Source organism: Syngnathus typhle, linkage group LG16, assembly GCF_033458585.1.
Source record: "Syngnathus typhle isolate RoL2023-S1 ecotype Sweden linkage group LG16, RoL_Styp_1.0, whole genome shotgun sequence".
In the NCBI taxonomy this organism is placed as follows: Eukaryota; Metazoa; Chordata; class Actinopteri; order Syngnathiformes; family Syngnathidae; genus Syngnathus; species Syngnathus typhle.
Window position 1 is genome coordinate 11,662,308 of NC_083753.1, and position 21,879 is coordinate 11,684,186.

Sequence of the window (21,879 nt, forward strand, 5' to 3'; positions counted from 1 at the left end):
CTCTTTATGGGTGGAAAATTGGATTAACATTCACACACTATTAACAGCATGACTTATAAACACAAGCCAGAGAGATTTCCACTCATTTATTTCATCTCGGTGAGTTGACTGATTAAAAAACAAATGATGGATTCCTTTCCATGACATTGCATACTAAACAACGCACTGTATGGAAGCAAGCTTAGGCGTATATACACCGACTGTACACGACACCCAAGGAGTAAACATTTTGAAAGTGGAAAGCGAGCTTACTGATCATGATCACACGAGGGCTTACACGTGACCACAGGTAGGATTTACTTTTTTTTTTTTTTTTTTGGTCATGTAAAAGTGTGACAAAACAGACTTCCTCTAAGCCTGCCCCTTTCAGGCTACGGCAGGGGTGTCGCACTCCAATCCTCAGGGGCCGCATTCCAACATGTTTTCCAAGATCCCCTCGTTAGTGCACCTGTGTGAAAAGTTGGGCTCCTGCAGACCATGAAAATGCTCTCAACTTTTCACTCAGGTGTGTTTAACGAGGGTAACTTGGAAAACATATTGGTACGCGGCCCCCGTTGCCTCATTAAGTGCACCTGTGTGAAAAGTTAGGCTCCTGCAGACCATGAAAATGCCCTCAACTTTTCACTCAGGTGTGTTTAACGAGGGTAACTTGGAAAACATATTGGAACGCGGCCCACGAGGACTGGAGTTCGACACCCCTGGGCCGCTACGCCTTTAAATGAAGGTCAAGTGTGTTGAGTGCTGGTGAGATGATGTGACTTTACAGCAAGGGTGGGCAGCCTTTTCCCTATCTGGGGGGGTCTCCAAGGGTCATAACACATCTATCAATTTGCTGCTTAATACTTATTCCCATCTGACCCGTGGAAAAAGGCAGACTTAATTCCATTGCCAAATCAACTCTATGGATGAGGAAGAAGAGTTGAGGTGTCCAGGAAGCAGACTTAGAGGAAGACAAATTTCCAGATTTTGGGTGTTTTGCACACATCTATCCCTTTGTTCTCCAATTTGTCTTTTTTTTTTCAGAAAAGAAAACCTTTTCTTCTAGTAAATACATTTGTTCACATGCTGTCATTCATATAAAACAATTTTTCATAAAATCCCATTTAATACATTTAAAAAAAATAAAAAAAATCACATCCCACATGTGCTATTTAAACATTTACAGCTGGATTCACATTCAGCTGAATGTTTAAAAAGTTGTGTGTGAGGGGTCCAATCAAGCAAACTGCCCCATTAACCAATGTTAGTTATTTAATCATCTCCTTTAAAGTGTTGACGGCATATTTGATCTAAAACAATCAGTGGAATAAATTACGCTCGGAAGGCAGTGAGCATAAGAAGAAAAAAAAATTAGACAATAGACTCTATGAAAAAAAAAAAATGCTGTGACGAATCGCATGGAATCTTGCACAGTTCATTTCGTGGAACAAAAAAGCAGACAAACAAAAGAAAGAAGAAACAAAGCGGAATGTCTTCTTGCGCTCACTTGGTCATTTTGAGAATTCCTTCTCAGCTGTGTCAACTCAAGTCTAAAATTTGATGGCACTCGGAAAGTCAACAGCTTATCTTTTAGTTCAAATGCACGCTCTCTCCCCTTATAGAGGAATCAGTGGTGTTGAACACAACGCACAACACGCGCACACACACACTCACACACACATTGCACATCGAGTGGCACATCTTTCCCCAGTCTGAAAATGCCGAGCCGGGTGTCACTGCAGCAAATGACTTCCCAAAAGGTTCACATTACAGTACTGACAAAAGTCCCATTGGACGAAAAAAAAAAAAAAAAAAGGCAAAAAGAGAGCGGAAAAAGCTTTACACTCAATCACCATCATTTGCAAGGACTACACTGGAAAAGGTTGTGATTAGAGATAGTATCATTTGAATGATTATGATTTAGTAATCATTATTGTCACCGTTGTGACAATGTGTGTTCTTGCTGGGGCTGGGCGGTACGGGGCAGAGTCACTGGGAGGAGGCCTTTGTGGCTATGGTGGACACGCAGTGCTGTTGAAAGTTGGGCGACATGGGCGAGCTGCAGCCCAGCCGCTGGTGACGGGCGCCCTTCAGTCCCGTGTCGCCCTCCACCATCCACGGGGAGGCGGCGGCAGCGGGGCTCAGACCTTTGGGTGGCTCGCCGGCGGGAGATGGGTCGGATGGGCCGACATGGCTCTGGAGCACACTGCTGATGTGGTTGAGCAGCTCGTTGAAGAACTCGGGGACGCCCTCATAACCTGGCGACCCGGGAAGATCATCATCACATGTATCCACGGTGCTAAATAACTCAATGTTATGTCAGAATCGTTTTAGAATTCCAACTCGGTAAGTAACAGATTTTGAATGAGAGGTTAGAAAAATCCTCTTAAGGTTGACGTGCGGATACCAGGGAAGGCGTTGACGTCGATGACGGCGTGCTGGCCAGTTTGGTTATTGATGATGACGTCGATGCCGAACAAGGACACGCCCAGCGCCTGCCGCAAGCGCCTGGACAGTTCTCGGATGACGTCGTCGCTGGGAGGCTGAGACACACCCTCCACGTTCTCCCTCTAAAATAAACAGACCCACGCCCAATAAATGAAAATCTATTATATATACATATAATTTCTGAGATGTGCTGGTAAGATCTGCGTCATACCGAGGTCAAGTCTGAGGACGACTCCGGCTTGGAAACATTGTGGCTGTTGAAGAAAATGGCTTTCCTGTCTGAAAACAACAAAGAAATGTGAGTCATACATATATATATATATATAGATGTGTATACACACACATCTATATATAGATAGATACAAACCGGCACTGTAATTGTTTATTGTAAACAGTAGGTGGCGACAAATGTCAATTTTCGAGGAAACGCTCCTGTCTAAGGGCTCCCAACTGTCCTCTCAGCACTGTTAGATTTTTTTAGTCCCAGAAGAGGCTGGCTGAGTTTATCTAGACTGTCTATAAACGAACACTGTACCATTGGGGAATTTAGATCATGTTGGACTATTTGAGCCTTTTGGACAAAAGTCAATTCTTCCTAAAAGCCTTTCTCAAGGGGCTATAAAGACATTTTACAAGATCTTTTATTAGTCATTTAAGGGGGAACATCTTCCTGATTTGCTTACCTGCAGGCCCGGCGGGGAAATTCTTGAGGGAGGGCCTCTCCACCACTGTGTAGGAGTCTCCAACCACAAATACCTTGTAGAGCACAGCATTGTGGTTGATGAAATTCTGGATGACGCAGGGGGGTTTCACGTCCTTCAGGTCATCCTCGCTGAAGATAATAGCCATCTGGGGGGAAGGAGGTCACAAAGACCTACTTAAACATTTGTCAAGACTTTTGAACCATTGATTTAGGACAACTTATTTTTAGATTCAACATATTTTAAGATTGAGGATTCATTGTTTATTTTCAACAAATAACATTTTTTCGCTTCATCCATCTCTGCCACCAATTAAATGGCCTTCCACTAGATGGCAGAAGCTACTTAAATAAACTGTTTATCTTGCCTTTAGATTTTTTTTTATGGTAATATATGTGCCTTGGCTCAATAAAGTTTGGCAAACAGATTTAACAAGTGTGGTCGTCTGGAACGGAATCGTGTCAGTCATTATAAAAAAGTGTTGCTGATTCAGCAGGCGCCACTCACCTCATGGGAGTTGGTTCCATGGGCCACTCGAGTTTTGCAAACTGGGAAGCAAATGAAAATAGGGAAATGCGTTAAATGATGACAACATAGGAACTGGACACGTATATTCAGAGAAAGATTATTTCATAATAGGTGTCGATGGGCTGGGACGACTTACTGAAGGGGAATGTGAGTCCGCGATTCCTGATCTGCTCCAGCACATCCGGGCTGCACTCGGTGTTGAGCACCATGAACGGAGGAGAGCAAATCCTCTCGTCTAAGGAAACGATAAGAAAAAAAAACCTTGAGCATTTCAAAAGAAAATACTTTGAAGAATCCCCTTTGTATTGATGTCAGGATAAAAATCACATCACACTGTCACAGGATTGTAAATGGGCCTCGCCAATGATTTGTGCTTTTATTTTTGTTCCTCGTAAAAGGAATGAAGACTTAAAAAGGGGCAGTGACAGGAACAAGTAAAATTCCTATTAATATGTGCCAGTAAAGTGAGATTTGTGCAGCTGAGTCGGATCCCATACTGCCTCTGCGAGCAGGAAGTGTCCAGGGTCACCGATCGCTCATCTCATCCGTCTTGTCCCACTCACGGTGTTATTCTAGCAGGTTTAATGTCTTTTCGAGGAAAAAAACTTTGCCTTTTACATCTCCGGCTTGCCAAATACTAATGAGCAATGTCAGCTCTCGGAATCAAATGAAAAATGTTACAAGACGCAAAGACCAGATGTATAATAATGAGGGCTTTGCGCTGTAAAAATTGTGATGATGTTTGGCTCCAAACTACTTTGGAGGTGAGGAAGATGACGTGCAGGTTATTAATCTGGGGCTCTGTCTAAACCACAGGTGTCAAACTCAAAGCCCGGGGGCCAGATACGGCCCGCCACATCATTTTATGTGGCCCGCGAAGACAAATTGTGCATCAATTTCGTGTGTCATTACTAGAATTGCAAATTGTCTTCACTTTTAATATCTTTTTTTGAAATATTTGACCAGTTTTTACTTATCTGATTTGAAAACGAGTTATTTCTCAGTTTGTTTTGTAGCTTTTACTGTACATAATACGAGGTGCTCAGACATTTATTTGGGTTGACAGTCATAATGGCCCTCCGAAAGAAGCTAGGACTACAATGCAGCCCGCGAAAGAAATTAGTTTGACACTCCTGGTCTAAACACTGCGAGCTGGCGTCAGACTGAGCGGAGCCCAGAATGACGTTTACGGGACTTCATTAGAAGATTCCTTTTGAAACCTCACCAACAGTTTTCATTGGTTTCTGTTTGGGTCCCGTACTTGATCTGCTGCATCATGTAATCACCCCAAAAGTTGGACAATGTAGAACTCCAACGCAGTTTTCCAACCGCCAATAACCGCAGAAACCTATGATGATGTTGCAACATTTTTGTAGGTATTTTTAGTCAAGGGTGTGACGCAAAACATTACTTGTAAAATTAATTACATTTTCCGATTGCGACAGTTAGCTTGAATTATTTCCCATGTGAAAAATGGCGTCCCAGAATGGATTGTGCTCATCTTTAGAGGTCCGACTGTTAAAATGTTTACTCCTTGAATGAGTGATCCATCAATCACCAGCACCTCATCAGGAAAATGCGAGTATGACGTGCAAAACCCGGTTTAGCTTGAATGAAAAGGAAGCGTGGGATTATTTTTCACCATGCAACTTTTGCCATCTTGTTTCAAACTAGCACCTTTGGAGAAGACTTTCATGAAGCGTGCGAGCTTGCTGCTGTTTAGGTACATGGCCAATCTTTTCCTGTTGCTATTTAGAGCTTGTTTTCCAGAAACCATGACATTCTCCCATACGACAGCTGCATTTGCAATATTTGAAAAGCGAAGTCCATACATGGCCAGGCATTGTGTTATCTCCAAGAGAGTTTATCCACCAATTAGATTCATGAATCATTTGGGGGATTGTTCATCAGCATACACTCACAAAGCATTATGACAAACACGTCGCCTTGTGGCTTTTGCTTCCAGTAATATGGCGCATGCTAGGAGTGAGTGTCCGCACTCCCTGACTGTTTGTCTTTCTCAGGCTGAAACTATGATTAATTATTAATCTTCCGCATAAACAGGACAACTGCTCTGTTGAGCCGTGCACAGATTCAACGCCCAAGGTGCAGGAAGCTCGAGACGATCTGTTCCCTGTGAACAAATCCGAGCGTTTTATCCGGATCACTTTTAAAAAGCTGTTGACTTGACAACGTGAAAACAGTCCCAAGCTATGAAAACGGGGGACGAGTATACAAAAGGAAAGCGTAAATTCCAAAGCGTAACACAATACTAGGCCACGCTAGTCGATTATTGCTAATGTGCTAGCTTTTCCCCCCGACTAATTCTTGCACTTAAATTGAGTTACTATAACGCACCATCTGGATGCCTTAGGCCATTTTATGATTAATTGATAGATAAAAAAAAAAAAATCCAGTTACAATTGTTTCAATGCTCCGAGACGAATGAAAATAATCACAAGCAAGTTATCCAAAGGGGCTTCATTTTCTAGAGAAAACGCTTCAAGTGCATCCTGCTATTGAAAACAAGTCTGAGTCACGGCTCTCTGGCTTTTTCCAAGCCCTTTTTCTCTGGCAGCCCGAGCTACTTCGGGACCTTGTGCTCCCTGCTGATAAGGACGAGGAAGTAAGGCTGAGCAAGGAATCGACTATCGATTAATTCAAATCTACTTGTCAGGACTTTTTTTTTCTTTTTTGTGACTTTGGGAGTTCAAAAAGGATCATACACTGTTTATACTAACACAGCTAAAATGATGATAAATACTTGTTTGAGGGTTAAACCGGTTTCAAAGCTTGTTTGGTGTTGGGGAAATAAAGAAAATACCAAAACTTGTTTTTAATATTAGCATTGATTTTTCTTTAAGCAAAGGGGGATTTGAAAATAATCAGGGATTTTATTTTAAACACATATCACTCAACAAGGTTGTGAATGCAAAATATCCTTTCAGTCACTCTTCATAAAAAACAAAAACAAATATTGATGTGGAGATAAAATACAATGTGACGCCATCACATTGCGTTTTCCTCACAGGCTTGCTGATGGTGTGGTGTCAAATGATGTCTTTGTCTCAGTGTTTGTGTCGAAAGCAAACCTCAGTTGTCAAGGGGGTTTGGCATGCAGGGCCAACACCACCAACACTGATGGAAGCCGAGTAGTGGGGGGGGGGGGGGGGGGGGTCTATCTTCCTTTTCAAACCAACTCCACAGAGGGGGACAGCGATTCCACGTTACGTAACATCCAACGTGTGTGTTTGGAGAAAAAGACGTCTTGTTGAGATTCTATTTTAAGAAACTACCGACAGAGGCGACGTCTCTAATCAACACATCCCGGCAACCTCACCTTAAAAATAAAATTAAAAAAAAGCTCCTCGCCATGTATGGTGCAACAGGAAACGTGCATGAGTCACAGGTGTGTTTACAGTATGAGTGGGTAGGGAATGCACCCGCATCGTCACAGGCCCGCTGATGACTTGATTGCGTTCGACAACAAAGAGACGAAGGGAGACAGGTTCCGATCTGCCTGTGACAAACCTACGGATCTGGCAGGCAGGAAATAGAAAGATGCCGTCTTTAGGAGGGACGCAGGAGTTATGGCGTGAGCCTTGGGGTATTAAACATCTGCGCGGAAACGACGAGAGGATATTTCAAGCAAACGGTGACGCCGCGATCATACGTTAGCCGAGTGTCAATGGCGGAAAGGGGAGAGCAAAGACAGAACTTGGTTGCTGGGCTTTGTGGAGTGGATGAATTTCTCTTAGGTGCTTTGCTCTCACCTTGCATACAGCTTTCTATCCTGTGGATGAGCTGGTAAGACTTGCAACGGTCCAGCAGAGTCCTGATAGCCGGCAGGGGGTCCAGGACGATGGTCTCGGGGTGGGCATCGATGTAGTCCTGAAGACACAAAGATGGATAGATGACTTGGACTTTTATTGGCTTGGGACATTTACAAGTAAAATGTTTGCGGCTCACATGGAAAGCAGAGAAAAGGCGCGTTTGGGGATGTCATCTAAACACTGACATTCCCTTTATGGGTCTGCATGCCTCACTTGACAGATAATGAGATGCGTGCCAGCCGGTCTGTGTGGATTATATCACAGCATCCCTGCACGGCCGACAGTCGGGCCAGCGCGGGGTTGCCTGTGTTACGTAACAGCGCCGCATCTCCGCTTCCATCTCGCCTCGGTGGATTTCTCCGCCAACCTTCCCGGCAATTTCTTTTCTGACACACACAAACGCTGTCAGCTGGAGCTGGCTGACGTGTGCATTAAACAAACAGGCTGCCCCTTCATATTACAGCTCTTTGAAAATAAAAAAAAAGAGCAGCGGCGCCGTCGCACGCGCGCCTGCCTAAAATTAAACATGCGCCTAACACACGCGTGTCTTTTTGTAGATGTGAAGAATTCATCTTTAGGATTTACCCAGATCGGAATGGCGGTTGCCGATGAAAGCCCATTATGTAAGTCAAACGCGTTGCTGCCAAAAATAAAGCCGTACAAATCTTTCGGGGAGTTTAGTGGAACACATTGATAAGGACAATCCCCGGATTATTTTTGCGGCCCCCGAGGATGAAACTAGAGATGCACCGATCCGACTTTTTCAGTTCCGATACCGATACCGATGCCGTGGCTTTGCGTATCGGTCGATACCCGATACCGATCCGATATGATTTTTTTTTTTTTTTTAAACGTTTATTTCGAACATTAAAGAAATACAAGAAAAAAATAAAAATACAGAAAAATGATAACTCCATAATACAATAGAATATAAAAGAAAAAAGATATTGCATCATAATTTTCCTTTATCGTAAAATCATATTTGTTCAAAAAGGGAGTAGAAGGAAGCCTAAGCTTATCTGACTCTACCCCATGTAACTACATGTTTCTATTTAATTCTGTCAAGAATTTGTCCATAGTCAATATATTAAAGAAAGAAAAAAAAAACATACATATATATATACATATATATATATATATACATACATACACACATACATATATATATATATATATATACACATACATATATATACACATATATACACATATACATACATATATATACCATATATTTTCTCATTAAAATACAAAGCAACTTAAACAACTTCACAGCATGTTACGGTATCCCGTCAATATTTTGTCCTTATACATTTTTTTAAACTTAGGTAAGGTACTACAGTTCTTTAATTCGTCACTGCTGGTGTTCCATAGTTCCACACCTCTAACTGTTATACAATGTAACTTTAAGTTTGTTCTCACCAAATCTCTTTTAAACATACGTGTTCCTCTTAAATAATGGGTACTTTCCCTCCACTCAAACAACCTCTGGATACTGTTTGGTAATTGATTATTTTTTATTTTGTACATGAGTTGGATGGTTTTAAAGTCGACTAGGTCGTTGTATTTCAGTGAGTTCAATTTAATAATTGAACTCACTGAAATAATAATTCCGATTTTATTTAAGAAGCTACATAACTCTACATGTGGAACAGAAAAGACCAAAGGCAATGGCATCAGGCAGACTACACAGTTCTTTGCTCTAAATTAGGGGTGTCCAAACTAACGGTCCAGTTTTTATTGGCCCGCAGCAAATTCTGAAAACATAATTGAATATGGCCCGCACAAGAAGCTTGAGCTCAGCTTCTCAGTTTCCACACTAGATGGAGCCCGCCACACAAAGCGTTTGACGTCCCATTAACACCCCCCCGGAAGAGAAGCGAACACGCAGCGTTTCACATCCGATTAGCCTCCCCCCCCCCCCCCCCCCATTCGGGAGAGAAGCGAACGCGCAGCCTTTGACGTCCCATTAGCAACCCGAAGAGAAGCGAACGCGCAGGGTTTGACGTCCGCTTAGCAACCCGGGGAAGAGAAGCGAACGTTCGCTCCATGTTTGCGTTTGTTTAGAAAACTCTCGTGGCATGCGGCACACGTGCTGCTAGCGTATGACGTAGCCCGCGTCCCAATAGATTAAGGAAAGTATCGGCTCACAGATCGGCTGTATTTTCCGAAACCCGATCCATCTATTTTGTTGATATCGGGACCGATATCCGATCCAGATATCGGATCGGTGCATCTCTAGATGAAACACATTCAGATGATAGGAGAACATGCTTTGCCTTTCAGGCCTTTCACATAAAGATCGAAAGACATTCAACGACGAGTCATTTTAACATCAACCAGCTAAACAAACACTCATATTCTTAATGACCACAGTGTACCACTTGGTGCAGTGACCTACTATCCATGTGAGAGGATTGTCTCCCTCTGGGAAGAACAAGAAGAGTACCGAGGAGTGATCCGAAGCCGTCACAAAGTTAAAACGAGGGTGTTGATGTTTTGTTGCAACAAAGTCATTGTGATTTGGTGGAGTGCCAGTGAGCAATACCTGCACTCTTTGCACCAGCAGCACAGCCTGAGAATCGTTCTGGTCAGCCTCCAGGATGAGGTCCGTCAGTTTGTGGATGATGACGTCCAGGGGACCCTGCTCTTCCAGAGGTTGGCTGAGGTCCAACTGGGGAGAAAATTGTACATCTGGCATTGGGTTCAAACAAGGGGTAGACATGGTGGTTTTACACGACATGGTCACAAGTGATACGATGCAGATTTACCTTTGTTGAAAATTTAGGAAACTGTTTGCACTGGCCAAGTAGAAAATCTCTAAATACAATTGTGGTAGGGGGTAGTTTTTTACTCTCTGAATTAGGGAGTTGAAGCTGGAGTAGTCATGCAGAATGAGTGAGTAGCTTCCAATGTGCAAGGACGAGTGAAAAGTGTACTTTTTGATAAACATGTTCTAAAAACCTCCACACAGACCTTGGCCTTGTGTTAAATAAAAAGCCCCAAGACAAAATGTCTGACTGACCGACTGATAAAATGTATTCAACTTTGGTCAACATACCGCATTTAAAAGCAGATTGATTCCTTGAATGGACAAGAAAACTAATCTGGGCAAATTCATACATCTTAACTTTTTACTGAAGAGGTCACGCATGCAAAATGAAATAAAATATTGAAACACCTGTGCAAATAATCCTACCAAGGTCAGAGTGCAAAAACTACAGTATGCAAACCTGCCTGGTATTATATACCTTAGTCACACCGGGGGCGTTCAATGCGGGCTTGTAAAACGCTACGTTGTTTCGGTTAGTCAAGGGCGGGCCACATTCAGAGGAACACTATCAAAGTTAATGATTATGAGAAGTGATACATTCGTCAAGTCAAGTCAAGTCAAGTTTATTTGTATAGCCCTAAATCACAAGCAGTCTCAAAGGGCTTCACATAGACAGAAATTGACAATTATTCTCAAAGCATCCCCTGATCTTAAGCTCCCAAAAGGGCAAGGAAAAACTTAAAAACCCCTAGCAGGGGGAAAATGAGAAACCTTGAGAAGGGACCACAGATGGAAGGATCCCCCTTTCAGGATCACCAGGTTGAAATGGATGCAGAGAGGGCACAAATGATACAACATGAAAATCAATTAAATAAAAAGTGGATGTCCATGTCACAGCAGAGGGCTGCCGAAAGGAGCCCTCAATTGTCCTGGCAGTGCTCTTCGAGGAGGTTGAGCTGCAGTTCCCCTATCCTGAATTAGCCACGAGAATCCAGATAGCCGCTGTCAGCATGGGTACCACCTAACCACCTCCCCGGCCGGGGAGGGGGGAGGGAGGGGGTGGAGAGGGAGAGAAAACAAACTCCAGCCGAATCGGCCACTACAGGTTAGTTAAAGGCCATGTCATAGAAATGTGTCTTTAAACGTGTCTTAAATGTTTCTACTGAGGTAGCAGTCCTAATATCCATTGGTAGGGCATTCCAAAGCTCTGGAGCCCGAATAGAAAATGCTCTAGAGCCTGCAGACATTTTCTTAGCCCTCGGTGTCGCTAAAAGGGTAGCGTTTTGCGAACGAAGGTTACGAGACGGAACATAAGGAACAACTAGGTCGACGAGATATGAAGGCGCTAAGCCATGCAGCGATTTATAGGTTAATAGAAGAACCTTGAAGTCACATCTTAAATGGACCGGAAGCCAATGTAAGTTGGCTAGTATTGGGGTAATGTGATCAAATTTTCTTGTCCGAGAGAGCAGCCTTGCAGCGGCATTTTGTACTAACTGTAGACTTTTGATGCGGGACTTAGGAAGACCCGAAAATAGTACATTACAGTAGTCCAGGCGCGACGTGACGAACGCATGTATAATAGTTTCCGCATCACCGGTCGAAAGGATCGGACGAATCTTTGCAATATTACGAAGGTGAAAAAACGCAATTCTGGTTATATTCTTAATGTGCTTTTGAAAGGAGAGAGTTTGGTCAAATATTACCCCGAGATTAGTTACAGTATCGCTTTGAGTGATAGTACGGTTATCTATAGTTATAGCGGTTTCCTTGAATAAGTGTTGATAACGAGCTGGACCAATTATCAACATCTCAGTTTTATCTGGGTTAAGACGAAGGAAGTTGAGAGACATCCATTGCTTGATCTCCGCAAGGCACTTCTCAAGATTACAACAATCCCGCGGATCTGTCATCGATAACGGCATATATAATTGGGTGTCATCCGCATAGCATTGAAAACTAATATTATATTTACGTATTATGTCCCCAAGCGGAATCATATAAATATTAAAAAGAATTGGTCCGAGAACCGATCCCTGTGGGACACCACATGTAACATTATAGAGCTCCGAGGACGCATTGCCATGGACCACTCGGTGCGTCCTGTTTGATAGATAGGAATGGAACCAGCCTAGTGCTGACCCTGAAATACCAACACAACTTTTAAGACGCCCTAATAAAATATCGAAGTCTACAGTGTCGAAGGCAGCACTAAGATCGAGTAGTAACAGTACAGACGAAATGTTTGAATCCATAGCTACGAGGAGATCATTAGTCACTTTCGCAAGTGCTGTCTCAGTGGAATGATTAGCTCTAAAACCAGACTGAAAAGTGTCGTATCGATTATTGGCGACCATGTAATCAATAAGCTGCTGCGCTACTACTTTTTCAAGAAGTTTTGCTATGAATGGGAGGTTTGAAACTGGCCTATAATTACTGAGACAGTCCGGGTCAAGATTTGGTCGCTTAAGTAACGGTTTAATGATAGCGGTTTTAAAGGCTGTTGGCACTATCCCAGAGGAGACAGACAGATTGATTATATTTAAGACGGACGGTCCTAAAATTTGAAATAATTCTTTAAGTAGTTTGGCTGGAAGAGGGTCGAGTAAACATGTTGTTTGTTTAGCCGCACTAACAATTTGTGTAAGCCTTTCAAGAGACACGCTTTTAAAAGTTGAGAGGGTTGTTGCATGATCATCAGCGTTGGTAAACGGCGTGCTCGACCGAGCGATTGGAATGCTATTCTTGATCTCATCCCTAATGGATTCAATCTTTTGAGCAAAAAATTTCATGAACTCGTCAGCTGAGTGGAAGGAACTATCGGAGGTCGGCTGGCGCAGAGTCAGCTTTGCCACTGTATCAAATAGGTGTTCGTTATTATTATAGCACCCTTCTTCCTTCACCAAGGTGTGAATCAGTAAAACATCCCGTGATTTTTTTTTTTATAATTTCCTTCAATTAATTCCTGGAGAAAGTAAATTCCAACAGTAGTTAGACTCAAAATACCGTAATTTTCGGACTATAAGTCGCGTTTTTTTTTTCATAGTTTGGGTGGGGGGGCGACTTATACTCAGGAGCGACTTATATACATATATATGTGTTTTTTCACTTTTTGGGGCATTTTATGGCTGGTGCGATTTACAGTCCGAAAATGACGGTAGATAAGAGAATTTACAACGCGATGTTGCTCAAGTGCATAATTACAGTGGCTAATGGAAAACAATAATACACACTGAGACAGAGCAAGAAAATGGACCGATGCAGCAAAGTGGAGACTATGGAGCATAAAATTGCAGTGTTGTGAGCTGAGGCACAGCAACAGCATAAGCTAGCATGAGTATGGGTGTTCATTTTTTGGTCATACTTTCCATACATTCTAAAATGACAACACCACAGCAAGAATGGATTTTCTTGACGAGGATCTTTTGTCGATGGAAATACAGTTACAATCAGTTTTGGGCCAGGTCAGAGGCAAAAGGGGCATTATTGTCTTTTACACAACCATAGCCCAGAATAGCTTGGTCTCATTTTGTAAAAGGTTAAGCAAATGCAGGGGGAAAATAACATTCCCAAGCTAACTGCTATAAAACAAAGAAAAGAAAACAACCTGCTGCTTTGGGTATGATGTAATGGTGGTTCCTTTGATTGGCGTCACTCCTCCACTAAATCTTGCTAAATACAGATTTTTACATGACTGTACACTGGTGACGCACGATTTAAAGCAACCTCCCAATCACCTTCTACACGTCAATAGAAACTAATATATGCTGACATTTTACCAGCTAACAGAGAGAACAAAAAAAAAAACCTCCCAAAATGGTATATGGATATTTTAGTGAGCGGATTATTCGCAGTGGTTGAGGCACATGGCAGACATGTAGGCCATGACACGAATAGATCCGTGATGGTTAAGTCAACACTCATAATGCTGTCACCTGTGGATAAACTCCCACCTGAGAATAAAACACGAACAGCTGCCACAATGGTCCCATGAGCTAAAGATGTAGTATGTTGTTTTCTGCCATGTATTAGTATTGGTGTCAAGTCAAGGTCAAATCTTCAAAAATGAATAAACAAGGAGCAAAAAAATAAAAATCTCCTGGCAATGAGAGAGAGAATGAAACTCATCCTGTGCATAGAGAGAATGAGCCGGCTTTGGAGCTCCCACCCAGCGGTAAAGTCATTGATGTGCTGCTAAAAGCAGAAATGTCAACTGACGTCTCTGCCGAACCCTCCGGGACAGAGAGAGCCACGGTTAGTGATGGACGGCACAAAAAACACGCCGGATCCTGAGGGGAGAGGCTAGGTCAGGGCCAATATATTTTCAGCTTTGATGAAACTCCGTACCGGGGCCGGCCTACACTCATGGGAAATAAAAGATTTTACACAAATACTGCGGACAGAGGTCATAACTTGAGTTACCCTTGCTCAAAAAAAACGTAGTAAGTAAAAACCTTGGCTCTATGACGCCGATGGGGGAGAAGGAAGAGATTTATTGTTCTGTGTTTGTTGACCTAAAAACAACAAAACCCAAACTCAATGGCAATTAGTCCGACCGCTGACGGGGTAAGGTGATTGTTCTCCGTCAAGTCGCTTTCCCGGTTTGATGTCACCTGGCATCGCCTTTGTTTCTTTGTACGCAAAAGTTCAGCCGGTGATGAATGACACCTTAAGTGTGGCACTTGACATATTAGCGTGCAGACAACATACGTGTCTGGGAGGATAAACATATACTAACAGGAAGGTCATACTCAAGCTAAAAAAAACATTTGGCGGCTCAATTCCAAATATATTATTCGAGAAAGTTTACTCGCATCTCTCATTAAAAATGTCCACTGATTAAGAAATGAGAATATTTAATATTGACAGTCTGCGAAAGAAATGTTGCCAACTACTCTATTGTGCAGCGTATAATAAAACGAGTAACTCGATAACTGTCCTTGAACAGCGCAGTCAAACGGAATTGATTTCCTGTGACCGGTTTTAGAGAGTGAATATCAGTTTTTTTAAAGGGCGGTGCGTTAATCTCATCAGCGCCGAGATACAGACGGGCTAATGTATAGATTCAAACAAGAATGGGCCCTTGTGAGCTCGAGGCACAGGGGTCATTATTGATGAGCTGGTGAAAATTTACACGGAGAGGAGCAAGCAATGAGGGAGTGTTATAATCAAATAGTGGATGTGAAAGAAAAAAATAAATAGCCTGAAGAAATAATTATATTAAAAAAAACAAAAGAAGTCTCTGTTTTCAACTGTGACAACTGTGATAAAGCAAAGTTTTCACACATGCAAATTAGAAAATCAAGTCCTAAGGATTGTTTTCCACTTATATCTTTGAATATTGCTGATGTCGGGATTCCGGTGCATGCATGTAGGGAGTGTAAACATGAGGTATGTATGCTGAGGGTGTGGTTGACATGGATTTAAATTACACTTTGCCAATGCGGATCATTTGCAGGAGAACCAAATTCAAAGGTCTTGCTCTTCTGGACATTAATCAACACTTTTGAAATTAGCAAATGAATTGTATCATGCACCGGAATGTTTTTTTTTCTCCTCAGTTGACCTCGGTCTAATTGCAAGCCCATGGGAGTATTTTTTCTTTTTCCTCACCAAAAATCCATTTAATTCATCCAAGAATATACACGGTTGATTTCTTTCTTATCAGTGCCATTAGTCAGACTGACTCCCGGGGCAAGGTTGCTTAAATAAACATATTTATTCTACTTTAGACTTCTCCGGTGTTTTTATTTAGCACAGATATTTATGATGATCACTTAAGTCACAATACTAGAAAAAAAAAGGTATTTTGCTTATCACTGAAGAAGAAGAAACTGCAGCATTGATTAAAAAAAAAAACCCCACACAGTTGATGGATTGTAGAGCACATAATTCAGCAGGGAAATAGGAGAAGTCAGCTTTGTACACAGACTTGTGTAACAGGGCTGAAGCATTACAATGGCTGTCATTATCTTCCCTTGTGATATGGCCATTACAGTGCAAGGCTCAGACTGGAATTGGGTGCAGGACTGATAGTACAAACACCGGCGGCAATGGGTGTCAGTGTAAGACGAGTTATTTTAATTAGCATCGACAGCGTCGCTTTACGTTTATGCATTTTGAGGTGTGGAGTGCTGGCTGTTGTAAGTGGCTGGCTCGGCGAGCTGCTTTGAGCCTCGGAATAGCTGAAAGCGCAGTGGGAGGCAAAGCATGCTTACTTTGGGATTATTCCCATGACCGGTTTCGAACTGGGTGTTCTACAATCGACGGTGTAGCACAAGGGGGGGGGGGGAAAAAAAAAATCATTGCAAAATGTAAAGGGAGTGCCGCACCGGGATACTCTGCCTGAGAGAAAAGCTTGGATCAATTTCTCTTCCATCTTCCTGACAAGCATTTTTCAGCACTGAGCTCCCAGGACTTTGTATTGAATAGTTACTAGCCGACAGAAAGTGCAGCGTGTACTTGCAGAGGGAAATGTTTTGTTCATTTGTATTTACGGCTGCCTTGTACACTGCCCCTACGACAAAAAACAACAACTGAACAATCATGTTGTAACGCTGTAGCAGCAAAACAACAGTCAGGGAGGAACTACAGCAGCGTGAAGGAAAAAAATAAAACCGTCAATGCAGATTACGATTTGCTGGAGCACAAAAAAAATTGTACACTCGGTCTGCATTTATAAAAAAAAAAAAAAAAAGCAAAATATATTAATTTACCTGGATTACTTCTATCCCTCTTTTCCTGAAAAAGAAAAGATACAAAGTATTAATGGCAGGGAAAAAAGCAACAGGCAATAATGAATATCTAGTCATAGTGACAATACGTGACATTAGAAAAGTATAATGACTTCAGGGCTCGTACTTTGAGAATGTAAAGATAATTAATTGCCAAAGTTACCCTTAGTTATTACAATTCACTGTACTATACGTCCAATGGATTCTTGTCAAGTATGTGCGTGAAACATTGCTTACTATTTCTTACACATGTACGCGCTTCATGATGACCATGACAGGATGCCATAAAATGCGGATGACATCGCAGATAATGAGAGAGAGAGCGAGAGAGAGAGAGAGAGAGCATTGCAAATACACACACACCTCAGAGCCTGAGAACATTTTACTTATCAGACATACTTTACATTAAAAATTGGTCGCTTAGCAACCAGCTGACTCCTGGTAAGAGAAACATTCTTAGAATGACAGCATTTCATTCCACCAGACTCATCACGTCGACACTGGGTAAAAAATTAACAGTTGGAAACACCAAGATCATTTAGCCAGCCGGCCGCAGCACTGTCATAATTCAAAGTCTGCAACAAAGAGAGTGTTTTGGCTTGAGGCAGGCAGAAAACAAAATAAACAAACAAAAACTGCACAGCAATTTGTACCAAGGACAACAACAAGAAAATGCTTTCGCACATGGCCTTGTCCATCCTCGTTGTTTTTTGAGGTTCCATCCCCATGACAACAGCAGCCCGGCTATTCACCGCTACACAACAATGTCGACATTTAATACCGCAGCTGCTGGCTTGTTTCATGCCACGCGAATGCGCTCGTCGATGGAGTCTTAAACACGGAGGTCGTCTACGAACGTGAGCGACAGAACCGAGCTGGCCCGGTGTCACGAAGAAAAAAAAAAAAAATCACAAGATTTTATTGTCAGAGGTGGTATCATGTGTCCATTAAGTCTTTTGTTTTGCTTTTATCGTACATTAAGACGGGCCTGCTGCCTGACGCAACATGACGGGTTACAAAGTTCAGTAGGTGTCAGTGACCTGGAATAAACGGAGACGTGATAACAATCGGCGTTTGTTACAATAATTCAATGTATCTGTAATTCTCTTCACCCATCGATAATACAATTTAGCGACTTGGGATTCTATTTTAGTGGCTACTTTGTGTTAGCCCAACAATGGGATGGAATCTTTTTAATCAGATAAAACACTCCGTTATCGCACTCTAAGCGAAACAATGTACTTGAATAGAATGAAAAGTATCGTGATGAATGATCAGGCAACGTCTGCTCATTCTGGTTTGCGTAGTCTGTCCACCTGGTTGCAGCAGAATACACACAGCTACAATAATATTTTTATTTTTTTTGCGGACGATACAGAATACACACCTGTGAGAATTGTTTTCTCTGTCCGCATGTGTTGTGTATTTTGGAATTTTTTTGCGACGTGTCAGGTATTTAAAAGAGCGCGCTAAAAAATAATGAGTATAGCAACAGTGAGCGTCTTTTTTTTTTTTAGGTTTTATCAAACTAATCATATATCATATATCTAATCTTGTGTTAATATGTTACTTAAACCTTGACCCTGAAACTGATTAATCCTTCTGCTACAACGTTTCCTTCCGGAATAGACTGTGTTCAACCTCAGACGTCCAACTGAGAAATTAGCAAATCTCACAGGAATCAGGTTGCGGTTAGAGTTTAACACTATGTTGCCAATAAAAATGTTGCAACAGAACGGTTTTTATCAGAGTGGATGATAAATCAACATTGCCCGCGTGCTAAAACAGCAGTTATCCGCTGACTAATGTGTTTGGTCTCCAGAGGCAATTGGAATTTTGCATTATGAAATGTGCAGGCAGGTTGTCCTTAATGGATCAGCTATTTTACAAGCTAGTTATGAGCAAGGTGCTGAGGATTTCAAATAGTCACGCACGCACACAAGGACACCGGTCATGAGCCTAAGTGGCTTGAAAGCATTGCTGAGCGAGCACGTCTAACTCTCAGGATTCTTTCGTCCAGCTGCAAGACAGGCAGGAACAAAGCACTCGTGCAATATTTAATTGTGGTATATTTGAATGAAATATATATATATATTTTTAGGAAAGCATTGAGAAAATGTGCCGTCCTGTTTTCGTTAAGTTAACCTCTCAAGAAATGTAATGCCGAGCTCCTGATAAGACAAAACGCGGCTCATGTTGACATGTGAGAGTCTGACTTCCATCTTTTCCTTCCTCATGAAGATGACTTTTCATTTCTCAAACGGTGACAGAGGAAATATCGGCCAAAAGAGAACTACTGTAAATGACGAGTAAAAAAAATCTAAAGCCAGTGTTTTTTTGTGTTTGTCTTTCTTTGTCTTCACCTTCCACGGTAAAATATTCGTGGGTTCAGGTCTGGGTCCAAGTTCTAGAAAGGTTGCTTGGGAGTTTGAAAGAGATTAAAAATGTTTTGAGGATTACAGTGTGGTAATCTGTGCCGGCTCAATCGGGTCACTTTAACCCTCTTGACACTTCACACACTCGACTGAGCCGTCGACCTAATTCAAACACTGATTTGCATTATTTTTTTAAATATTTTGCAACCAACCTAAGGCTAAAAGTTCACAGGAGCATGTTCCCAATCCGATAGACATAATATATAATACTATCTCAAAGGTTGCAAGTGCTCGAGAAAATCATATCCTTCCGACAACTTACATAACTTTTTACAGTGTTGACGATGGATAAGATAGACCACAAGGTAAAACATTTGTCACAGCCTCCAGTGTCACAAACACAACTTCTGTTTTCAATTTATGAATGAAAAAAATGAACACCATCAAATATATCTATAGTTTGGTTACTATCAATGCCAGCGATGTGGATTTTGCAGAACACTAGGCAAAACCATCAATTGATTTCCTTTAAAAAATGAAAGTATTAACACCCCCAGACTGTTTCCTATTATGTAATTATTATCAGCGTATTGTGCTAAAAAACTCAAAAACATCCTAGAACATCCCTTTTAATCCTTGGACTGTAATTGCTTCTAAATAATGACGTTCATCGTTAGGTTTCTGTGCCTTGAGGACTTGACACAATCAATACAGACACACACACTCACACACACTTCTTGCTCTGAATTCCATGTCTCAACAAGCTTCTACTCAAGACATATGAAATACCTTTGCCAGCCAAGAGCTCGACTCTGGTATTCACTCTGCGCATTCATGCAAACCGCAAAAATAAAATAAAAAAATCTGGTCTAACAAGAGGCATAATGATTCAATGATGATTCAATCAAGATTGAGAAATGACCTCAAGTGTAAATAGTGCCGCTTTAAGAATGCAAAGCATACATGTGGTATAAATTCTGGCACGTTCCGACTTGCATAAAAATGTCACAGTCGCAGCAACTCTGTTGCAATTGTGGACATCTTTTATCTTGAGTTCAACTGAAATGTTTTGATCCATTTTATGCTTGTCAAGCGCTAGTTCTACACTTCCACAGATGTCAAATGTCACTGAGCTGAGATTCAAAGCCAGGGTGTGCAAAACACTAAAAGCCATCTCTGTTTTCAAAATAATAGTTTTGGAAATCAACCAGCATCACGGAATGGCTTGTGCTGGACTTTTGAGCTTCTGCTGCTCATGCAAATGACGTGTCCTGAATATGTTGCCACATACCTGCACAGATCTGCAAAAGCTTGAAAATTCAGCTTCTTCATCTTCTTCTCACTGAGCCAGTAGCCGACTCTTCGGCCTTTTAAGAAGGTCTGCATCTCCACCGGGGCTCCTGGTTCACCTCCCTGGACGTGAAGGATGTGACTGACTCACTGGATGAGCCTAAAAAAAACAAAACAGGAAAGCTGTGTAAAGTCTCTCAACATCTCGATTACACGCGCCTATCCAATGTCTGCTAGGTCTATCACGAACACAACATAACAAAAGATTCCAACAGAACCTGGAAGCATGACAGCTTCAGTGGAGCATCAGTCAAACTCATGCACGCGCCCCTCCAAGCTAACTTCACTTGCTAATGTTAGCTGGCTAGCTTGCTAGTCCAAACGATGGCACAACACAAAATCGCAAGCAGGCTGCAAAAATCAGGCGAGCAGGCCGATGTGCAAATGTGCCATTTGCGACATTTCAACGCGTTTTCGCTCTGACATGAAATAAGCGCCGTGGCTGCGAATAACTCGCGACGAGGCGCCGCGGAGAGCTAACTAACCTGGCACTTTTGGCAGTCGGTCCCTGAATTGAGGTCCTCTTCGAGAACTAACTCGGGTAGTTTCCCATTTTCGGCCCGCCAGTTGGTGCAAAGGGAGAAGTTTCCAGACAATGTGATAGATGACAAGCACAGCTGGACGCACGTTGCGATGTTGCTGGTGCTTTCTGCCCCCGTCAACGGACTCCACTGACTGACTGGGACTGACTGCACACACCCAGGATCCAGGAGGTTGCTGGTGCCTCCATGGAAGGCTCGGAAATGAGCACATCCTATTTGCTTTTCGATCGCTATTTACTTTGATTGACAGTATTTTATGTATCACTTGTTTTATTCGATACCAAATTCCCACTCGGCTATAAAATGTCCAATTGGGTGATTAAAAAAAAAATCATCAATACGCTAAATTATTTTTTCCCCAAGTACACCTTAAATGTCCGATGGTAAGCAAAGGCAACCAGATTCGGTCAAAGAAGTTGAGCCTGTGGTTCCTGTTATTGAAGGTCCAACATATAGATGAAGACCAGTATTTCTACATTTATTGAGCCAAGGCACCCATTTTACATGAGGGAAAACCTCTAAGCAGTCCACCTTAAAAAGTCACAGAAAGCATTAACACTGAAATAAAGAAGGTTTTGTCTGAAAACTGACCTATCTGGGCATTATCAGCACATTC

At 42.1% G+C, this 21,879-nt stretch overlaps 1 protein-coding gene across 2 annotated transcripts; it reads right to left on the reverse strand.

Moving 5' to 3' along the window:
* Positions 1–71: 71 nt before the first annotated feature.
* On the reverse strand, positions 72–21,423 carry itpk1b (inositol-tetrakisphosphate 1-kinase b). Of its 2 annotated transcripts, XM_061300871.1 has the most exons (11): positions 21,207–21,423; positions 20,663–20,821; positions 16,979–17,003; positions 10,038–10,163; positions 7,430–7,547; positions 3,793–3,891; positions 3,636–3,676; positions 3,111–3,276; positions 2,639–2,706; positions 2,387–2,549; positions 72–2,237 (listed from the first exon to the last, which is right to left on the reverse strand). In XM_061300871.1, exons 2-11 carry the CDS (start codon positions 20,755–20,757, stop codon positions 1,969–1,971), a joined length of 1,170 nt encoding a protein of 389 aa, XP_061156855.1. In that variant the 5' UTR covers positions 20,758–20,821; positions 21,207–21,423; the 3' UTR covers positions 72–1,968. The 2 variants fall into 2 exon arrangements, with proteins under 2 accessions (XP_061156855.1, XP_061156856.1); XM_061300872.1 differs by lacking the exons at positions 10,038–10,163; positions 16,979–17,003; positions 20,663–20,821; positions 21,207–21,423 and adding an exon at positions 7,626–8,591.
* Positions 21,424–21,879: the final 456 nt, after the last annotated feature.